This window comes from Aspergillus melleus, assembly GCF_016097325.1.
Source record: "Aspergillus melleus strain CBS 546.65 chromosome Unknown contig5, whole genome shotgun sequence".
Lineage (NCBI taxonomy): Eukaryota > Fungi > Ascomycota > Eurotiomycetes > Eurotiales > Aspergillaceae > Aspergillus > Aspergillus melleus.
This window is the reverse complement of record NW_025763374.1, coordinates 495,853-518,289: the sequence shown is the minus strand read 5'-3', so window position 1 is coordinate 518,289 and position 22,437 is coordinate 495,853. Positions and strand designations below refer to the sequence as shown.

At 36.9% G+C, this 22,437-nt stretch overlaps 3 protein-coding genes across 3 annotated transcripts; 1 reads left to right on the top strand and 2 right to left on the bottom strand.

Moving 5' to 3' along the window:
- Nucleotides 1–333: 333 nt before the first annotated feature.
- Nucleotides 334–792, top strand: LDX57_008680 (uncharacterized protein; the record flags this gene model as incomplete). Its single annotated transcript, XM_046090402.1, has 1 exon — nt 334–792. One exon carries the CDS (start codon nt 334–336, stop codon nt 790–792), a length of 459 nt encoding a protein of 152 aa, XP_045946377.1.
- Nucleotides 793–16,169: 15,377 nt separating this feature from the next.
- On the bottom strand, nt 16,170–17,525 carry LDX57_008679 (uncharacterized protein; the record flags this gene model as incomplete). Its single annotated transcript, XM_046090401.1, has 1 exon — nt 16,170–17,525. The coding sequence occupies one exon, from the start codon at nt 17,523–17,525 to the stop codon at nt 16,170–16,172; it is 1,356 nt and encodes a 451-aa protein (XP_045946376.1).
- Nucleotides 17,526–19,188: 1,663 nt separating this feature from the next.
- LDX57_008678 (uncharacterized protein) lies at nt 19,189–20,146 on the bottom strand (the record flags this gene model as incomplete). The annotated part of the gene is made up of 2 exons (XM_046090400.1): nt 19,189–19,958; nt 20,014–20,146. The coding sequence occupies 2 exons, from the start codon at nt 20,144–20,146 to the stop codon at nt 19,189–19,191; spliced, it is 903 nt and encodes a 300-aa protein (XP_045946375.1).
- Between the last annotated feature and the right edge of the window lie 2,291 nt (nt 20,147–22,437).

Sequence of the window (22,437 nt, the reverse complement as noted above, 5' to 3'; positions counted from 1 at the left end):
CGCAAGCGGACAAAATGTCGAAATAAAGTTTGACAGATGCTCAACGGATAAAGAGCCGAACAATGAACCAGACCCACATTTAGAGCCCTACCGAGTGTTGATGAATCTTGACATCAGTCATTTGGATCTCCTCGGAGGATATTGGACTCTACCGTCGTTCCACAGTCATGTTTGTATGAGTGAAATAACCCAGGCGCAGGCCAGGTGGAATATAAATACACCTGTTCCCCCTCGTCTTGCCGGCACTATATCTGCAATCCAAATCATCCTCAGTCTTCATAATAAGCTACCTTCTAAAAAAGCCTTAATCACATCTACCATATCACATCTACCATGTCCGACGACGCATATCACAACGAGCTCATCGGCGGCGTCGGTGGCACCCCATGGGGCAACAAGCTCTCTAACAACAACCAAAAAGTACGCACTATTTCCGCATGGTGGGGCCAGGAAGATGGCGCCGACTTCATTGTGCTCAAGGGTCTTGAGCTGGGCTGGGACGATAATACCACCCGTCGTGTGGGCCACCAAGAACCCTATCTTGAACATGATCAATTCCGATTCAATGACGGCGAAAATATCGATCAGATGATCATTCACGGCGCGAAAAATGATCCTCCCGGACGAGCGGACGCTCTTGAGTTCCATACCACGCAGGACAGACATTTCTTTGCTGGTGGCCCGGGCGGATTTCCGGGCTCGCAGGTCATTGGGACGGGCGTAGTCTATGGGTTTGATGGAGCGGCAGATGCGGATATTGATAGTTTGGGGGCTATTGTTCAGGAGGAATAAACAGTTGAATGTGGGAATGTGTAATCTGGCATCTGTTGGTAACCGCTCCATAGGTTTATTCTAATGACATGAAATTTACGTAGCATGTAGGTGGTGCTGTAGGACAAAACAGAGACCAGGCTACAATTGTTCGATGTACTTATATGATGAAACTTTTACTTATATTTCTCAACGTAAATTAACATTATCATCGCACTTCATCCTCACCAGCCAACTTGGTAATTTTGATAGAGGAGTGAATGTATCTCAGTCATAGTGACAGTGACGTATTGGTGCCATCACAAGATGTCTCGAAATGATTCACTTGGTGGCTGCTTCCCAATTCACCCAAACAATTCCAGCAAGCCGTGACTCCGCCTGTCCCGGAATGAAGCCCCCCCAGTAAACATTCTCTCAGTATACCATCTCAATCTGAAGACCTCCGAGCGCAAACAAAACCCCCAATGACGACAGCCACCAGAGGTATCGACATTCAAGAAGCTTCAAGCACATCGAGCCCGATGGCCGCAGTCGCGGTGGTGGCAAGCCCTCCCTCCATGTCCGAATCCTTCCCTTGACTTCCGTTATCAGGTCCAAACTAACATATGATGGCGCGTTTCCTTAGAATATTTCGAAAGGCTAGAAGCCGAGCTCGACAAGATCATCGAAGACCGCAAGAAAAGGCACCAGGAGCATGGCCTTCGAAAGGGCTCGACAAGCCCTCAAAAGGGACAGCGACCTGCGGGTTTAGGCCCATGCAAGAAGATGATCCTGGATTTTGGCCGGTCATTCTAGATGACCAGATCGTCGTCCCCACCACTCTTAGTAATTGCTATCCTTCCATATTGACAGTTATATTGAAGCTCGCTAATACAGATAGCTGGCTATATGAACGATATCGACAAGTTTCTAAAAAATGCAACAAAGAAAGAGGCCGCGGTTAGAATCCGCATCAATGCGGTTCTCTTTGCGGCTCTCCGGATAATCGATTCCGAAAATGTTAATCTACAAGTAGAATGTAGTTGGCGAAGCAGCCATCAAAGGATGGCTCAAATCAAGTTCTCACATATATGGGTATGATATCTCCTACCCTTCTCCATGAGCTGTTGGCTTACTAGGGCTTTTAGCAATGGTTCATTATCTTAGAGCAAGGGCTGGTCGCAGCCCCAGGACAATCTGGGGCATTTCCTCAAATGCGAGGAAATGGGAGTTCCTCCGCCTTAGGGCGGACGGAAAGGTACGACAACTACGTATTTCGCTGCAAAGTACATTAGCCAACAAGACCAGTTCTCCGCCGTTACTTTCTACGCGGACCAGAACCTTCGGAAGATCGTCCAGACCCTATGCTTCATCATAGGGGAAGTTGGGGTGCTTACCCCAACAAACACGCATATCGACCAATAGAACACAAGGGGGGTACGGTTCTGTATTTTATTTTTCATTGTTTAGATACGTGCTCCCCCAAAGAGCACGAAAATTAATCGAAGATCGATCCTTTGAAAATGATGTCATACATCCTACAGAAAACTCCCGGGCGGAACAGAGTGGAGGATTCAGTACACATCGTCTATAATGCATTGTAGGGATATGATATAGCAACACGAGGTTGTTATTTTTCACAAGCAGCATATATACCTCAGTGTTTCAACATACGTTCGTCATCAGATTAATCTAATCTCCAGTGACTGATTGATCCAAACGCTCTCTCCACGTACATATCTATCAAGATCACAATACTAAAAACAACAACTTAGACCTCGGCATGGAACTTCCACGGGTAGGCATTTTGGTTCCAGACCCGTGGAACAGGTAGATGAGTCCTACCCATTACCCATGACCCTCCTACCCATTATTCACCATGAATACCCAGCGAAATACCTGTGAACTACTCAAAAATGCATAATTAATCCTTTTTGAATGTGTCAAACCGCATAAAATTGCTTATTTTTCTGATTAAAATATTGATTTAATATCTGTTTTAATCATCCTTCAATGCATGATACAATATAATTATAATATTTACATAAATTAAATATCGAAGTTCGAAAACATTATCAAAAGCTTTAATAATAATGAAATGTGTTTATTTTTAATCAATTATATATTAAAATAAAAATAATTTTAGATGATATTATGAAAAATGTCTTGTCAAATATTTAAAATATATTTTGATATTTAAAAAAAATAAATGTATTTTTTTATAAAAACTATCTTTATCTCTTTATATAGTTTTATATTAATTAATTATATTAAAACATTGATAAATTGAATTATATATTTTATTTTTATTTTTAAATTGTTTTTTATTAATCTTATATGCCTATAATATACGTGAAAGAAATTTAAACTATTAGATTTCGTCAAAAATTGATGAAATTAAAGCATAAAAAAATTGTTAAAATAAAATAAATATTTTATAAATTACTTGCAAGATATTTATCTATCTGCAAATAATTCACAGAATATTCACAAATAATCTGTAAAATTTATTAATTAAAATAATTTATCATTAATATAATAAATCATTTATTCGTATATTATTATAATTCAAAATATTTAGAATTTCCAAATCTAAAATTATTAATCGCAAAATTTATTGCAATAAATATTTGTTTTATTATGTGATTCTATATTATCAATTTGATTTCATTTTTTTTATTATAATATTTTAATCTTTTTAATTTTTTAACACATACATATCATTTTTATATAATGCTGACAATCCAAATAATCTTTAAATTATTTAATCAAATAATCTCATTTCCAATCTTTTATTGAATCAACAAACATCACAATCAATTATTAACTTGAATTTTATTTATTTATCTATTCTCATCTTTATATTTCTCTTTTTCAAATATATCTATTCTAATCAAATTTTAACATATCTTGTTTATTCCGATATAACAAAAAATGATTTTGTGAATTAATGATTTCAAATTAACTTGAGATAAAAAAAATAAATATATTGAAATATTTAATAGCAATTTGATATTTGAAAACATTTTAATAAAATAATTAAAATCAACAATGAAACATCGAAAATTATATGTAAATAATGTAAAAAAATGTTTAATTATTTATAATAATATGAAAATGACATTACAATAATGATTAAACATTTAAAAAAAAATTCAATATTATAATTAAAATAGATCTAATATTAGATAATTTCTTTAAAAGATAATATTCTTCTATGTTATTAAAAATCATTTAATTAATAATTTAATATCTTTTTTTTTATTAAATTATATTTTCTTTAAATAGTCTTAATTTCATTCAAAAGATCTGAAAAACAAATTTATTTTATTTTATCACTAATTCTTAACTATCATTCCAAATCTTTGAATATTTCAACTTTCATCATTTAATTTATATGATCTTTCGTGTCTCAAAATGTCCACAAATCTCATTTTCAAAAATAATTTGATATCGACTTCAAAATATTATTATTGAACATCAAAATAGTCTTTTCTAGAAATTATTAAAAAATAAAAAATTATTAATAATCTTAAATTGTTAAACATCTCTCTTTTAACAAGCGTTTATGACAATTATTAATTACTTTTTCGACGAAGACTGAAATTATTGAAAAATATTTTTTAATTTTGAACTGTTATATAAAATATATTCAAAAATTAATTTTAATATCATTTTTTTTGAATTACTTCAAAAACATCAAATCACAAATATAATATTTGCAATTATTATTAATAATGCATCAAATAATAATATTATGTTATTGAATATTCAAGATTTTATTCAATTTTTTAAAATTGATAATCGTATTACAATTATCAAAATCTTTTGTTTCGTTCACGTTATTCAATTCAATTTTAAATAGCTTCTTGAACAAATAAAAACAAATCTGAAAAATAACATAATTAAAATGCAATGATTTGAAACACAAAATCAATTAATTTATTCAAAACAACAAAAATAAAAAATTATTAATATATTTAATAAAATCAGTTTATAGCTTTAATATAATAAAAATTTATTCACTTATTCAATTATATATAGATACAAAACTTAGCTATTTTTATCAATGCGAATTTTCAATATCTAAAATTATTCTGCAAGCTTCAAACTACATCAATATTTTTTGTATTAATTCAAAACATTAAAATATGTTAAAATTCAACCTTTTTATATTTTGACATGTGAAACATTTACAATGTATATTTAATAAATTTTATATTAAATATGAACATTCACATTTAAAATTTGATTAAGAATAATGACGTCAGATTGACTATCTTTTTTATATTATTTATTTAATTTTTTTTAATTTATGAATGCGCTTTTAAAGACAAAAGATGTTATAATATATTTTATTTTTAATATCTATAACAAGTTTTTTGGTTATTTTGAAAAATCTATTAATCAATTTAAATATAAAAAGATAATTTAAAAAATGATATTAAATGCGCTTCATGCAGCGAAAACAAAAATTTTTTAATATTATAACAAAATAAATAATATTTTCAACAATTTTTTTATTATTAAAACAATGCTTGCGTCGCAAAACAAGTTTGAATTCTTTTTAAAAAAAGATTGAAACAATAAATGACGTAATTAATATTGTTAAAATTTTATGAATTATTTTAAGTCTTATAAACAACATTTATTATAAAATTAAATATTATTAGAAATTCATATATTTATGACACGAATTTCAAAATTTGATCTTAAATGAATATTTAAAAGATTTGAATTTCAACAAACAAATTTAATTGAACAAAACAAACTTATGAAATATTTTGATTCTGATTAATATTATTTTAATTATTTATATGCTTTATTAATAAATATTTAGATATTATTAACGAAATAATTATTCGAATATTTTAAAAAAATTATTAACGTAAATTTTTTACACTCGCAAGTCTTGCACGTGATATTTTTTACAATTTTTATTATAGATGCAAATGTTAAATGTTTTTTTAATCTCGTTTAAAATATTTGTCACTATCATTGAGATTTATTAAAATTTAAAATAATTTAAAAATTTATAATATATAAATTCACAATATAATTTAAGATTGAAAATAAAAATCTTATTTTCAAAAAAGATTATCTTATAAGCGAAAAAATCGAAATAAAAAACATTTTTTAATTATTATAAAATATTGATTTTATTAATGACAATGAAAAAAAGAACATAAAAATCACACAAAAACAAAATATTATTTAAAATTATTTTTATAAAATTTCATTATTTAACAATGAAATTACAAATCTTTTTTTAAAGATTTAACAACGGATTTCGAATAAGAATTGAAAATAAAGACGGAATGATAATTAATTTATTAAATATTAACTATAAAATTAATCCTGTTTTAACTCATTTAATATCCGAAAAATCTTGAATCTTGACTAATTAATAATTGTATATAAAATATTTAAAATTACAATTTGAATATACACAAAATATGCAAATCATGAATTTCCATCTATTTGCATTGTTTAATTATTCGCGGGTATCCAAAAACTATTTACAGATATTACGCAGCTACCTATTATCCACACGCAGGTAGGCGAATCCTACCCATTATCCGCCAAAAAACGGATAATGGGTATCCCGTTTGGGTAGACCCGCGGGTCGTGGCGAGGTCTACAACAACTTCGACGCGAATCTAGTTTTTGAAATTACTCAACCACCACAAAGGCTACAGCCTTCAGATTTCATCAGTTTGTTATTAATTCCAGCCACTTTCAATTGAATCTATTCTCATAAAAGATTTCGAAATAGTTAAAATAAAAATTTTATAATTGTTTTTTTTGAAAATTCTCAAAACAATAAATGTATCAAACCAGAATTTTTTCATTTATATATTGAATCTTCACATCGACGAGAAATTATTTTTATTATATAATAAATAAATTAAAAAACAATTTTTCAAATTTATGATCGAATTCTTTGAACAGATAATTATTTATTATAAATTTATATAATGTTAAATTGTCAACATTTTGAATTAAAGTTGTTAATTAAATAACAAAATTGTAAAAAATATAATAAATCTTTCAAATTATTCAATAAAACATTTATAACATTTAAAATTAAAATTATTAATTTTAGATTTTCGCAATTTATTTTATGTTTTTTTTAATTTATACAACATTTTTTCACAATTTTTTCAATATCGTTTTAATCACGATTTCGGAATTTAACAGGAATTATGAGATAATTGTGAAATTAAAAAATATAAATATATAAAAAATGTTTAAAAAATTTTTTTGATAAAAATCAAAAAAAAAAATTGAAAATGTTAAAAAAAGAATTATAAGAACAATTTTTTTATAATATTTGTTGCAATTTGTTTTATTGTAATAAAATAATTGTAATTAAATAATTTTAATCTTATTTTGCGTAAATTTGTGGTTGTTGGCGCGTGTTTCTGCGCGCGATTTTCTCCCTTTAAGACGCGCACGAAGAGTAGCCTCTGGCACACCAAAAGTCTTTGCAGATTTAAGTATTGATTTAATTTGTTTCTTTTCATAGGCTAAAATAGCCATCTGAATACGATTCTCCTGAGATAAAGGCATTTTTCTGCAGTATATTGACAAAAAAGTCGCGTTGAAAATTATTGATTTAGAGACGGTGAGGAAACTCGTCGCTCGCCCGTATTCGTCGCTCGCCCGTTGATTACGTTATAAACTTGAAGTTACATAATAAAGATTTTTTATTAAAAATAAGACAACATATAGAATTTACCATAAAATTTTTAATGAAAATAATCAATCAAAAAATCACAATTTTTATCTTGTGAACAAAATCCAACAAATAAACGAATTTTTTGTTTATTTTAAAATATCATGAACCGCAAATATATTGAAATTTATATGACATAAAAGTTTATCGAGTTTATAATCAAATTGATTTAAAATGATTATGCGAAAATCAAAAATTGTAAAAAAAAATATTGATAAAGATCTTGCGTCAAAATCATTATTTTTGAATTTAAAAAATCATCAAAATAAAATCACGCCAATTATGATAAATAATTAAATAAATTAAAAATAAAAAAATTAATAATAAACTAATATCAATCTTAAAAATAAATAAAAAATCTGTAAAAACTGCAAAACAAAAAATAAAAACATTTTAAAAAACATTCTTTTTTCAATTTTTCACAATAAATCTTTCTAACATTTTTATAATACAAATTTTTTAACAATTCAACATTTCCAATTTTTTCAAACACAAAATATTGCATTATATTCAAAAAATATTTTCAAACAAAACACTAAAATTAGATGACATTTTCAACAAAATCTAACATCAATTAAATGAAATTCTTTTTTTTGTAAAAACGTTTATAAATATTTTTAACATTTATATTAAAAAAATACAATTTTATATATTTTTAATAATCTACGACAATTGTTCTACAAAAAACAATATTAAAAAATGATTAAATTGTCAAATTTTATCGATTTATTATATTTTTAAATATTTTCGAAAAAGTTCTAAAAATGATAATAATTATATATATAATTTATATATTAAAAAAACATAATTTATTATTTGATGATTATTTAAAAAACCACAAAGACATTTCAATAAATTATTTTATTTAATTATTGTTGGACATTGTTTTCAATGATTAAAAATGTAAATGTAAAATAAATATATTTTTATTAAATATAATAAACATTTTTAACAACATTTCACACGCATATTTATGATATAATCTGAAATTGGCCCAATTAAATCATTTTGTAAATTAACTAAAATCATTTTTATCAAATAAACAAATTGAATTTTAATTATCTAATTATTTCAATAATTTAATATTCATTTTCATAAAAATCTTATAAAGCTCTTTCATTTTTTCAATTTTTTTTCTCCTTCACCACACTTCTAATAAAAACATTTAAAATCAACATGTACGACAATATAATCATATAATTGTTTATTTTTAAAACAATCATAACATTCCACTAAATTAACGATACATACACATTAATGATATTAAGATCTTATATAGAAAACCAATGATTGTTAAAACACATTTTAAATATAATAATTATATAATTAAACTGATATTCATCAATATTTATATTGAACAAGTTTAAATTTATTCATTTTAAAAATCTTTTGTGCCGCGATCTAGCGATAAAATGAAACATTTTTTATGAATATATAAAATTATAAAAAAAAAGGTTTGACAAACATTAATTTAAAAAAAAGTTTGAAAATTAAAAATAGAATTTTTGAAACATAATCAATTATTAATAAAAAATTAAACAATCGATCACATCATTCGATTAATAAAATATATAAAATATTTCGAAATCTAATTAAATAAAATCTTGTTTTTTATTATTCATTACACAAAAATAATAACAAAAACAAACAATAATTTAAAAGTTTTGCAGAACATTGCAACATTCACATAAAAAATTTTATTATTAAATGTGTGAATTATATATTTAATAATAATTATTTTTTAAATATTTTATAAAATGGTTGTTTGATATAATCTTATTAAAAAATGTCAGGAACCTTCCGGCATGTTCCCATGAACTTGCCGGTAGGATCCCTCCATATGGAACTTCCCGTCAGGAATCTCCCGATTCCTGGCAGCCATGTTGGTAGTAGGCAGTATCATAAATAGGGGTTTCTGTCCACACCCAGCTGCTGCATTTCATGCAGCTTATTCTTTGTTAATATATATCTATGTTTAATGATTTATATTCTTTACATTAATAAGCTGCATTCTATTTGATCAGTTGAAATCTCGTTTCATTTTTTGTTTGATTCTTTATTTGATTATCTATTTGCACTACCTTGACATCGCCAAAACCTTTCAGAATTTTTCTAAAATCTTATCAAAATCTCATCAGAATCTCATTAAGATTTAGAATGGATCGCTTTATTAGCAGAATCTCGAACAAAATTGGCAATATAATTTCGCAACATTTTTTTAGAAATCGCGGCAAGTCTGTTAAGCCTTTGATTTTTAGCATTGTTGTAAAGAAATTAACAAAAACAAAAGTGATTGCAAAGGTCATTTTTATCAGCATTTAGTCAAAATCAAAAATGATTTTTATCGCGATTGTTTCTATTTTGAATATCTGTTTCGATCTTGGCAATATCAATGCGAACAAGAGAAAATTTTTTGAATTTTTCACGTTGAATCGCAAAAATATTGATGAAAACAGCAGTTTTAAAATTTTCCGTATTCTTTTTGGACATTTTTCTAAAGTCTTTGTCTTTGACCATTCTACTGAAACATCTTTCAACAATATGAAGATTGACATATTGAAAATACAAATTAAGATTCTTGAAAAACAAACAAGGATTTATGAAACGAAAAAAAGCAAAACTGAAATGTTAATTCACATACAAGATGCTCGCATCGAATGTTATAAGAAAAATTTCACAAAAATCGATCAGTCGGTTTTTCACTTGCAAAAGAAAATTGTTCATTTGAAGACCGTTATTGAACAATCTGAGCTTTTCAAACAGTTTAGAATTTTCAAATAACTTGAAATTTCTCAATTTCGAGATCTGCGAGTTTTCATTAAGAATGAAGATAACTATAGAACTGAAAAATCTATTCAAAACATGAAAAACAACTTGTTTGACAATTTATACAAAAATCTGTATTTTAACAATCAGTTTTAACATTTTAAATCTCAACATTTCAAATATCAACGCATTATTGAAACTGCAGCTATTGATATTGATTGTTTTTATAAAAAAAAACTGATCTTTTCTCTAAACAACAACGAGAATGATGCTGATCTTTATTCGATATGACATTTCATAATAAATAAAAAATTTCGTATCAATAATGCTTTTTATTCGAATACTTCTTTCAAGATCTTATACATTTTAAAATATATGTTTAAGAACATTTTCAAGATTATGAGCCAATATACCACATATATGAAAAATATGATCTATCCGACTTTCATAAAGAAATTCGAAATGTATTTGGACATTCATTTCTTAAAAAGAAAAATAAAGAGAAAATTAACAATTGTTAAACAAGATAAGAACGAATCAATAATTATCTATTATCAGTGTTTTCTATCTCTTTGAATTTATACCGAAACTCCCGAAAAAAATCATGTGATTAAATTTCAATATACTTTTTTGCCGTATATCAGTAAGATCTTCAGTCATGAGACTTTTCATTTTATAATTAAAATTCTGGAAATGATTCGATGTAAAAAATGCGACAATAAAAAAATCAATTTTATTTTTGATAAAGTTTATAACAATGTTTTGTCTATTTCTGACAACAAATCTAATAATTTGAATAATATTAGCATTTCATTTAGATCTCAATCTGACATCACAACATTTTTGAAAAACATTGTCACTTTTAATTTGATTTCGGATTTTTCTACAGAAATTAATTGCCGTTTTCGCTTTGTTTTTTCGAATATTAAACTAAATGATTAAATTGAAGAATGGTTCGAGCCGTAGCGTAATTTTAAAAAATTTATTATTAAAGATAAAAGTGTTTTAAATCGAATTGATCACTGTTGGAATTATTATGATTTAAATTATTGTGCGATTGATTTTTGCTATCTTTTTTTTAACATTCATTATTTTATGAACGAGATTGTTATTACAACAGATTTTGATAATCAAAATCAAATTTCTAAATCAAAAAAAAAATCTTTGATCAAAGTCGTGATCAGAGATCTGATCTAAAAAAAAATCATTATTTTTTATCTTTGTTAATATTAGATTTGAAAGATCAGTTCAATTGTGATCAACATCTAATTGTGTTGATCCAGTTCTAGAAATGGTTCAAAACGATTTTAATTTTAATAAATAATAGAAATGAAATTGAAATTATTGATCTTTCCTTTATTTGTATTTTTAATTTATTCATTATAGATCTAATAACACCGATCTCGCTTTATTTTGTGAACAATTTTCTTTATTTTATTGTGATTTAAATGACTTTATTTAATTGCACAATTGATAATCATATAAAACAATTAACAATCTATATTGTTTTTTTAACACATTATTAGATCATGTTGGATAACCGCTGATTATCCATGCACAATTCTTAAATCGATTTTAAAAATCGCACATTTATCTTTAATTCACTTCGTTGCTTTGCGAAGGGCTGTCTGTCCTAAAACATTTCTTACATTATGCAGGCCCGCGGTTCTAAGGTTTTGATGAATAAATCTATTTTTTAATTGACGAAAGATTTCAGTTCTAACATTTTGTTTGTATTCGTTAGACATTTTATTTCTTTTATGAACCATCGAAATAATCATAGTTATTTAATAATATCTAAAAATGGCTGCAAACACTTTTACGCGTTTATTATGAATGCGATATGTTCAAAGGATTTTGACAAATTTTTAACAAATAAGAAAGATTACATATTAAAACAATTAAAAAAGTAGAATTGCGATTTGCTGGCTCGCCGCCCGATTCGGCCGCCCCCTCCTTCGGGTTTAGCGCCGCGCCTCCCGTCGCTACGTCTGGTATGGTGCCCTCCGTATGAAGTTTAGCGCATCCGTATCGGGTTTGGTCCGTGACGCTAGCCCCGACCGGGATCTGCCGTCGCCCACCGCCCGTCGCGCGACTTCCAGCATCTATATAAACCCGCGGTGCGTCGCTCAACGACGTCTCTCTTCTTTCCCACACCCTCCCCCTCCATCCCGTGTCGCCAGCACCATTCCCTGGTCGGCTGACGCGGCCCCCTGCCGGCTGAAAACTGCGCCTCGACCAAGGCCCGCTTCTCCGCTCGCGAAAACGAAAAGGATTCGGTCTGGCGATGCGAGCCATCCATCGGCATTTCCCCCCCATTCTGTGTGGCTCGATGCAACCCTTATTTCACACTCGATACTGTGGTCTGTCTCTAATCCGATCGTTATACTGAAAAGCTTTGAGTCACTTGATATTTGGACATAGCAACGTGGGACCATTGGGAACTCTTTGCCATGGCCTCGGTTCGCGAATGCGACGCAGCGCCCCAACGCGGTCACTTTGCCAATCCAACGGACCGCCGACGGTGTTTCACAAGGAAGCCAATCACTGGATCCTCTTTGGCCTACTGACCAACCGCAAAAATGCCTCAACGCGCTCCGGTGCTGAACTGAAGTAGCCTAATCATCTGTGGAATCGGTGGCTTGCGTGATTGGTGACCTGTATGCTGCCGCTCGTATCGAAGGATTTTTCCTGTCAATCTTTTCCCGATCATTTCACTGTCAGCTGAGATGTTTTTGAAGGCTGCAGCGTTACTACGAGCCCAAGGCGCCCTTTGACGAGGTAATTCGGCCAAATTCGCCCGGAACACTCTCCCCCGAGGTAAGCAGGGAATAGAATCAAGCAGGAAGGGGCGTCGCAGTTTTCGGCTGTGTCAGGTCTGCAAGCCGATATCCGCATGATTTCCAGCCGGTAATGCTCCGGCGGCTCGTAAGTGTTAAAAAGGAGGACTGACCTTTTTCTTTCTATTCTTTCGATATGATTCAGGCCGGACGTGAACATACCAAACCAGCTACCGCCGCGCCCTGATTTGAGGCTGTTTTATCTGTCGTTATCTACATCCACTGTGTGTCACCTCTTTCTGGGAAATGAAGGTGAATCTCGATCAAATCGAGTTCTACCATGGCGCAAGTCTCCAGCGGCTATCTACCAGTGCGAAAAAGGTCCCCTCCGGCCATGCTGCAGCTCATGCTCCCCGCAATTCCCAGCATTACTCTCCCCCTGGATTCGGTTTCTGTCCAAGACCGAACAAGGCACCTCTAGGACAGGCACCACCGTTGACCGTTTCAAATTATGAGTGGAACATATTTGATGTCGAGATCGATAATTTGTACGGCCCCACTCGGCCTCAAGTACTGAAAGATGTCAATCCCGCAGTGAGAACGAATATGCCATCTACCAATGATGTTCTGTTACATGATGGAAGTTCCGCGCTGGCAGAGCCAGTGCTATTGAGAGACTCCACAACACCAGTCCCATGTCCTGCAAGGGCAGACCACCTTGAGCGCATTCCTCCTGATATACGGGAAAATGACTCACCGGGTATGTTGGCGCAACACTTGATGAAAGTCGAGAGTCTTCCTCTCATTATCTGACTTTTTTTTCTCAATGCAGTTCCTGATACCAAAGAAACCGAGGCTTCTCGACTCTCGTGCGTACCCTGTGCGACTGCGCCCGTGCCTGCATCCGAACAAGCGAGCACTACCTTTAGCAACCTATTTGCGGTGGATGATTCCCAAGAAGAATCAGCCAAGCCGAAGCTGTCTATCACGGGCCCTTCTTACTCAAACAATATGCACCCTGGGCACTGCAAAAAGGAAACAGAACCAAGTCAGACATCTGAACTAGATGGAGACCCATGCCCTAGGGTAAACGATACTCCTGAGCGGACTAGAGATTCTGGCACTGCTGAGGACAAGTCAGGCCCATCTGGCTCGTCCCCTCCACCAACTGTGCGCTCTGCTGCAGAATTTTCTGGTGCTCGAACGACGCTGAGTTCTGGTAGCCCGGTGCGCTACCCGTCGATAGCTGTTGTTGTACCGCCACCGTCCTGGAAACAAGGGGCCGCCAGGAGAAGCACAAGGGCCGCTGCAGCAGTATGCAACAAGCGACTCCGTTCTGGTCGAGGTACCGGCAGCCACCAAGATGGGAACGCAACCTATGGGACAGAACAACCGAGTCAGAAAAGGAAGAAACGGAAATCTTCAATTAGGCCATCTTCTAGCCCCTCGGACCATTCCATTCCCGTTTCATGCCATTGTTCTGGTAGTATCCAGGGTATCCGCGGGAGTGCGCTCCTCACGGTCGAATCTAATTCTGGCCTCAAGCCAGCTTATTACTTTACTTTCGTACCCGATCCTAGTCCGATATTATCTCAACCCCGCACGACGGATACTGCAGGAAAACAAAAACCGTATTCGTCGGACGAGAATGCGCTGCTAGTACGGCTAAAAGAAAGGGAGGCAATGCCATGGTCTGAGATTGCGGCTCACTTCCCAGGCCGAAATGTGTCATCACTCCAAGTTCACTATTCAACCAAATTACGCAACAAGGCCAGCTCTCGGTCTGGAAAACCGAGGAGACGCGTATGACAGGCTATGCTCTCGGGATGTTTTTTGGTGTGTGCCTATCGAGACTCTCCCGCAGTCAGCTGTTTCAATGCAAGTATAGAGCAATCACACATGCTTTCACAGAGGTTGATGTTAGTCATGTGATCTACAAATACTTGAAGTTAGCACCAGAATCCAATCAGGAATTTTGAGAGTTTGGGAAAGAGAGACATGTAGATGAATGTACTGTATGTCTGGTAGCTCAACTGAGAAAGTTCTGTGGGTTTCCTTGCTCCAGATTGTCAAGCGGTGGGGCTCTTATTGCGATATTTTGGACTAGTACATGACACTCCATTACGTTGTTTCTGAAGCATCACATTGAATCAGCTTTTTTATCATTCGTGACATCACACAAAATTCGATCACGATAGCGAGAATCAGTTTGCCATTATCAACGAAATAGGAACATCTAGCTCATGCAAATATGGGAACAAATTCGGTGTTCCCCCTGATGCCAGCTGCACCTGGTTATAGACGGGCCTGTAGAGCTCCGGCTATTGTGCTAGGCAGTCTACTCAGTCCCATGTCGGACATTATCCCGCTCATCGAGCGAGACAATGTCTGCCTCCGCCTCTTCTCCGTCTGCAGAAAGAGCTTGGTAATCTGGTCAACTTTTGTGCGTCAAAGTGATTGGAAGGAGGAAGCGGTAGCTTAAAGGTGACCAGATCCGACGTTCGATCTAATCGACTTATATCAGCAAATCACGGTTTCGCGTAGATTACGGATACTCCAAGGCCAGCGAGTGTGGGCTTTCTGTCTAACAGGATAATTGGGTACCTGGAGCGGGAAATACTCTCTTCCAGTCAGGTGAGTTTTTAGCACCTAAATGACCCCTTCGCTTCTCGTGGTATGGAGAGAAACGTAGACTGAAGAAAAACGGCACAAAGGAGTGAACTGGATGGAGGTGGCGCATTTATATGTGCCAGCCTAGACGCGTCCTTTGCCTGTGGTGACCCTCGTGATTTGTTTCCCTGCGCCTCGGTCATTCCAACCGATTGTCCACATTCACGCAGTGACGTTTTTCATCGAATAATAGCTTTCACGTACAATTCGCTTTGCCGTCAGTCAAACACCCTAAACTGTACAATAGTATTCGAACCAGAACGTGCAACGAATAAGATGGAAAATCACTAATTGTTCCTGAGAATGTCTTGGTTGTACCTGGAAACTCAAACTGTATGTCTAGAATTTCACAATCTCGTGTGTTTCAGAGCTCGACAAGGGGTTCACACAAGCCAGCTATGAGGTTATGCTAAGTTGAAAGATTGCTTAATGCATACATCTCCACTGCCTACTAAACCCACCATCTACTTCGAGCTCATTGCATTGAGCCCAGCAATGCGCCCAAAGACGAGCGCGCGTAAAACAGCAACAGCATTTGGCGCGGTGTCGTGGAAATGGCCGGTAACCTCACCTGCGGCGTAGAGGTTAGGAATGGCGCCTTGCTGGGTTAATACTCGCGTTTCTGTGTCAGTCGCAAGTCCACCAAAAGTGTATACAATAGCAGCGGCTAAAGGAAAAGCTAAATACGGCGGAGCGTTGAGCGGGCGGGCCCAGTTCGACTTTGGAGGTTCCAAGCTAAGCCCAGTTGCAAGGCCATCAAGACGGCCAGCAGAAAAACGGGATACGTCTGTGTCACAAGCTGCGTTGTAGCTTGAGATTGTATCTAAGAGCGCCTGTTCCGGCACCTTCATCTGGACTGCTAGGCCAGATACTGTGTCCGCTGTAAGAGGCGGGATGTCGGTGCGAATGGCCGCTTCATAGCCTTCCACCTCAGAGAGTCTTGAATCGCAAACTACCCAGGCTGACTGGCCCGGAGCATCAAAGTGGATAGTTCGTGAAAGTTGTTCCCAGGTGTCATGGACGAGCCCTGCGCCCTCATCAACGAATCGCTTTCCGTTGCAATTCACCACAATACCATAAGGATAGACGAGCACGAGCGGTGCAGGCATATCGCTGCGCGGATCAATTATTTCGCTATGCATGCCATTCCAATTTCCATTTACCGCAGCTCCGTTATTCAGCGCCATTTGGATCCCATCACCTGTGTTCCACCGCGTGCCTGGAGATATCGGTCGTAGAGACTCCGCACCGGTCCCGAAATAGGTATGCAGGAGGTCTGGATTACCTTGAAATCCACCGCTGGCGAGAACAACGGATTTGGCAATGAATCGCCGCCCGTCTGCCGCCTCGATGGTGGCCCCTTCTTTCCCAAGGTGCAGTTGCTTGGCGCGGCATTCGTACACCAGCTGGATGCCTTTTACCCTGGCAGATCGCTGCAGCGCTTCGATTATGGCGGCACCTTTGCCGACGGGCTGAATCCTATTTGGCCACGACTTCAAGAAATAGTCCATGGCATGAAATTGCACACCTTGTCTCTCGAGCCACTGGACGGCCTGCGGTGCCTGGTCGGCCAACTTTTCGAAATAGGCGCGGTCGCCGTCTACGCCACTGATGGTCATCATATCATCCATGAAACCAGGCGATATCTCATTAACAGATCGCATGCGCATGTTGGCCGGGCTATAACGCGTGTTGCCCCCGCTGGCATCCTCAGGCGCGCGCTCTAGCACGGCAATCTGAGCTGCTGGAGCGAGTTCCGCCGCCGATACTGCGGCGGCTAGACCGGCCACGCCGTGACCAACTATGACAAGGTCATACATGCTAATTGTGCCTGCCATTTCGCTTTAGTAGTTAGATTTCAGCAGGTTTTAGTCACTGAAGTTGCTTGTCGTGGTGTTTGATGAAAAGATCTCGTCGTCGCTGAAGTCGAAATGATTCGCTTCGTGGGATTCGCTTCGTGGGATTCGCTTATGTGTTGGCGCTAGTTTACGTAATCGGACACCGAGCGGCCACTTTCTTCCCGAACCGCGTACTTTGTATTCATTTTACAATTTTGACGCGTCAATAAAGCAATTGTGCGCCTTGGGAGACTCGACCATGCTCGCAGTCACCTAACTCATCCGGCTCTGACACAAATAAAACCGCTGGCCACAAGCGGAAAATCAGTCAAGTCACGCTTTCGCCTTCCTCGCGGCGATCGAATCGACAACAGGAGTCGAAAAGTGACCAAGAAGATCATTCTTGACGCCGTGCTGTACAATTTTGTACGCAGCGATGTTTATTCGGTCTATAGAGTGGGCAGCCCTTTGACGAGCTCTGTCCAAATGTGAGCTATCATCGTGCGAGTCGGAAAGATCTGAACCACCATCCTATCTCAGTTGGAGATTTAATCACTTCATTGAAAAGCCAATTGGACGACAATATCGACCGTTGCATTCCTTTCGGTTGTTGCGGTTCCTATGGTGCCCCGTTCAAATTGACTTGCTCGACATACGGTTACACGGCTGTCGGCAAAGGTACCACCACCTCGGGGTTATGGAAGGAAGTCTGTCGCGAAGCGCAGGTGTATCAGGTCTTGCGCAAAGCGCAAGCATCTGCCGTGCCTGTATTTTTGGGAACGATAGATCTGGCAAAAATATACTTTTTTCATGGCGCTGGACAAATCCGCCATATGATCGTAATGGGTTGGGGAGGTGAAACCACCGCCAAGATGGAACTGACACAAGGACTTTGCCGTGAAATTTACAAATCGAACAAGGAAATCAAGGCTCTTAGAATAATAGACGAATATTCTCTTCCTGCATTTACTTGTTAGTCTTCGAAGTGTCCATGACGCGGAAAATAAACAAGCCGCCTTTTTGCAAAATTCGGAAATACCTGGACGCTGTTTAGCAAATCAGAGTTCGCTTTGAATAGAGCTCAACAGGACAATTTGTTATCTTGATGATAATTATAGGCCACGGTTTGGATGGACCTCACTTAACCACGGTACTCAACTTCATGGATCAGATCGCGAACTCCCAGTATGCCCTCGACACGATCTGCTCCACTCCATGCGCCCCAATTAAGGTTACATTGCACCACCCCCAAGTTACAGAACGGCTCTCGGTTGCCTGGTCGCCAATACCGCGGCGCCCATATGTCGTTATCGTCATTCTCTCCAGTCTCTCCACACCCAGTCGAAGATTCCAAAGCACGGCTCGGTGACATAGGCCAATGGCAAAATACCCCACACGCCCCTGCCGTCGGTCATTACTACATCTACGGCCAATCCCAGGCTGCGACTGTGAAATTCATACAACGGTCCCATCGCCACTTATCGAATAGCCAACAGGATGAAAGCTGGTCGATAACCAGTGTAGATATTCATCGCAAGGGCCATCCGCGCAGCGTCTTATTAGGAACGGAGTTGTTGATATACTGTATTAATTCACGTGATATTCTAGATATCTGCAACCTTACAAACACATCATATGAATTTCCCTAATTCATCTGCAAGCTCCGTTCAAAATCAGGCATCACCCATTTGACCATCCACTCTGACTGAAGGACTTCTTCGGCAGTTGGTCGTTCCTCTGGTCTGAATGACAACATTCGACGCATCAAATCTAGGATGGCAGCAGTTTCATCTGTTTCAAATTCACCGAAACCAAGATTCCTTCGATACTTTTGCACACCATCTTCAAACGACTCATCAATTGATGGCCAAACATACCGGCTCTCTTTAGGGCATCCATCGTCATCAAGAAATTGGCTTCGCTCTACCCAGCTTTCCCACCAAATATTAGGCAAAGGTCCCAACACATCGATTTGCTGGGACACTAATTCATTCGCAGTGACAAAGTCGCTGCTGAAAATGGCCTTCATGCCCAGTATCTCCCAGATTGTTGTGGCCAAACTCCAAATATCTGCCGAGAATGAGAGGTGATTATGAGGTTGAAATCTGCTTTCAGGCGGTCGCGTTGCCAGCGGCGTGTGACAATCCTTTCCACAACGGCCTTCCAAATTGGGTGAGAATGCCTCGCCAAAGTCGCTCAAAAGCACACGTGCATCAGAAAGTGCAAATTCTGCCGCATCTTTCCCGAGGTTAAGTGGTATAACCGCATGCACTGGGACATTCGGAGGAAGCGGTTTTCCATCAATCTGCTGAATAGGAACTGCCTCAGGCTCTCCAAACTCCTCATATAGTTGCTCGACCGAAAGATGATCAAAAGTTGAGGGCATTTTGACCAAGACGTTGCGAAGGTGTAAATCTAGAGTTCACTTGGTCAATTGGGAAAAACATGCTCCAGCATCATAATTACAAACCTCCATGAACGTAACCACGCGAGTGCATATACGCAATAGCCAGAGCGAGGCCACCTGACAGCGCCCGCGCAACTTCCCGAGAAAACAGACGACTAAAAGACACTTCTCTGAGGTTGCACCGTGCAAGACTCATTGTGTAGCACGGATGTGTTCCGTTGGGGCCTTCCAGCTGAAATTCATCGAGAGGGTAGGGTATGGAATCGTGTCCTGGGTGTATGGGAGAGTGCGCCGGGAAGGACGCAGAGAGTGCCCGTAGGACATCAGTCTCATGTGTTATTGAGTTTGCTATGCCGACTTTGACAGCCACATATTTTTTCAGATAAGTGTCCTGGGCAAGCCAAACGGTTGAATAGCCTCCAAAGCCCAATTTGTCCACAATGCGGTATCTCTTGTGGAGTGTATCTCCAATCAGTACGGGATGATAACCACCAGGTCTGTACTTTTCGAGAGACCTCGGCACCATCAATCCACTGGAAGCGATAGCCTATTGCATCTTCAGGATGCAACATTGTTGTTGAAAAAAAGGAAGCGAAGCCAAGATGACTCAATGATCCAAGCAAAGGCTTCCAAGAACGGCGACTTGACAGCGAGCGTAGTGATGCGTCTGATGCGCGTGAGTAGTATGATAGTGAAGAAAAAGGACAGAATGAAGCAATAGTTCTGAGGTTTGGATGGTGTGCCATGATAAATGAATGCAGTGGTGTAATGATGGGTAGTGTTTGTCCAGCCCGTTGCCGCGGGAGAGCGGGAACAAGGAAGGTCCTAGACTTTTTCGGGAAGGTGCCCCACCCAGTCGCCGTTCATGCCTCTGCTTGACCAATGAGCTTGCATGTCATGGGCCGGGAGCCGATGAAGCTCATTTACCCCATCCATATCTATACAACCGCAGCGCATGTCCAAGTACCAACCAATTTCTGCTCTTAAAGAAATTCTAATTAAAGAAAAACTCCGAAAAAATAACTTACTAGTTACTACTATAATATTAAATCTAGACGAGAACAAGATCGCTAATTATATTTTATTAAATATTAGTTATTCCATATCCCGTATAATAGATAATAGTTAGACCGAAACTTACTATCTTATTTTATATCTTCTAAAAAGATCTAAACTATTAGAAGAATAGAGATATATTTATAGATTTATGTAGTAATACCGTAGCTGTAAAATCTATTATAAGTAATAATTTTAGCTAGTTATTTTAGTAGTAGTTTATAAAGGATTTTAGTTATTATATAATATATTAGTTAACTATCTCTATTCTTCTATTAAACTAAGGATAATATTGTCAAACCCTAGGATCCGCCTAAGCTGTGCTGACTGCTAGGATGTAGTTCAGGCCTCTGGTGATCAGTCCAACTGATCCTGGGAACGGGCAATACTTATCTGAAGAGCACCGTTGCTCTTGAGTATCCGAATAGGTGTGCCTGGGAACCGAACCTGGGTTCCGGTAAACTAACTTGATGGTCCAAAGATCCGTTAACAGCTAAGGTAGAAGTAAGGCCAGGTCGATACGTATATCTTCCTGTGATAGAGTGTGGACGAATCGCACTAGCAGTGTAACTCTTGGTAGTTATCAAAGACAGTGATAAGATTGAACGCGAAGAACTAAACAAGAACTATCCTAAGTACATGGTAATGAGTGTCCTTATATCTCTTGATCCTGCAGCTGGTAGCACCGGTAGCCTGGTAGCTTGGTAGCATGGTAGCTAGCGTGCTATCCTACGATCGTGTTATCGCGCGATCGTGCTACCATCCTGGTCACGTGTGGAGTGCATAGAAGCCCAAGTACGCATAAGTGCATATGTACCGTGATTTCTGTGTCCTTGCCGTTCTTGGCCTAGTGCTCAGGGCGTGCTCACTGAGCACTAGGGTGAGCAGCGGGCATCTCTTTGCTGCGGGGCTTGGTTGGTTGTCGTTTGCCCGATGTTCTGCCTAGCATAGCCGCCCTCACTTAAGTGACTGGTATTGGTGTCGTAACAAATATTCGGAGGATAGCTTTAATTTAATCTTTAAGATTTTATAAAGTTCTATCTAGAATTTAAAAATAAATTATCTTTCTTTATTTAAAACTATTATATCCGGAAGACTTATCCATGAATAGACTCGCTATAGAAATAGTTTAGCTATATCTTTAGTTATAATCCGGCATCGCGCCCGTCCGTATGGGGCTTAGCCCGTCCGTACCGGGTTTGGCGCCCCCAGCTAGCCCCGATCGGGATCTGCCGTCGCCCACCGCCCGTCGCACGACGTCCGCCATCTATATAAAGCCGCGGTGCGTCGCTCAACGGTCACTCTCTTCTTTCCCACGCTCTCCCCCCTCCCCATTTCTTTGCTTCGCCAGCTCCATTCCCCGGTCGGCTGACGCGGCCCCCTGCCAGCTGAAAATTCTGCGCCCTGGGGCACAGCCTGCTTCCCCACTCG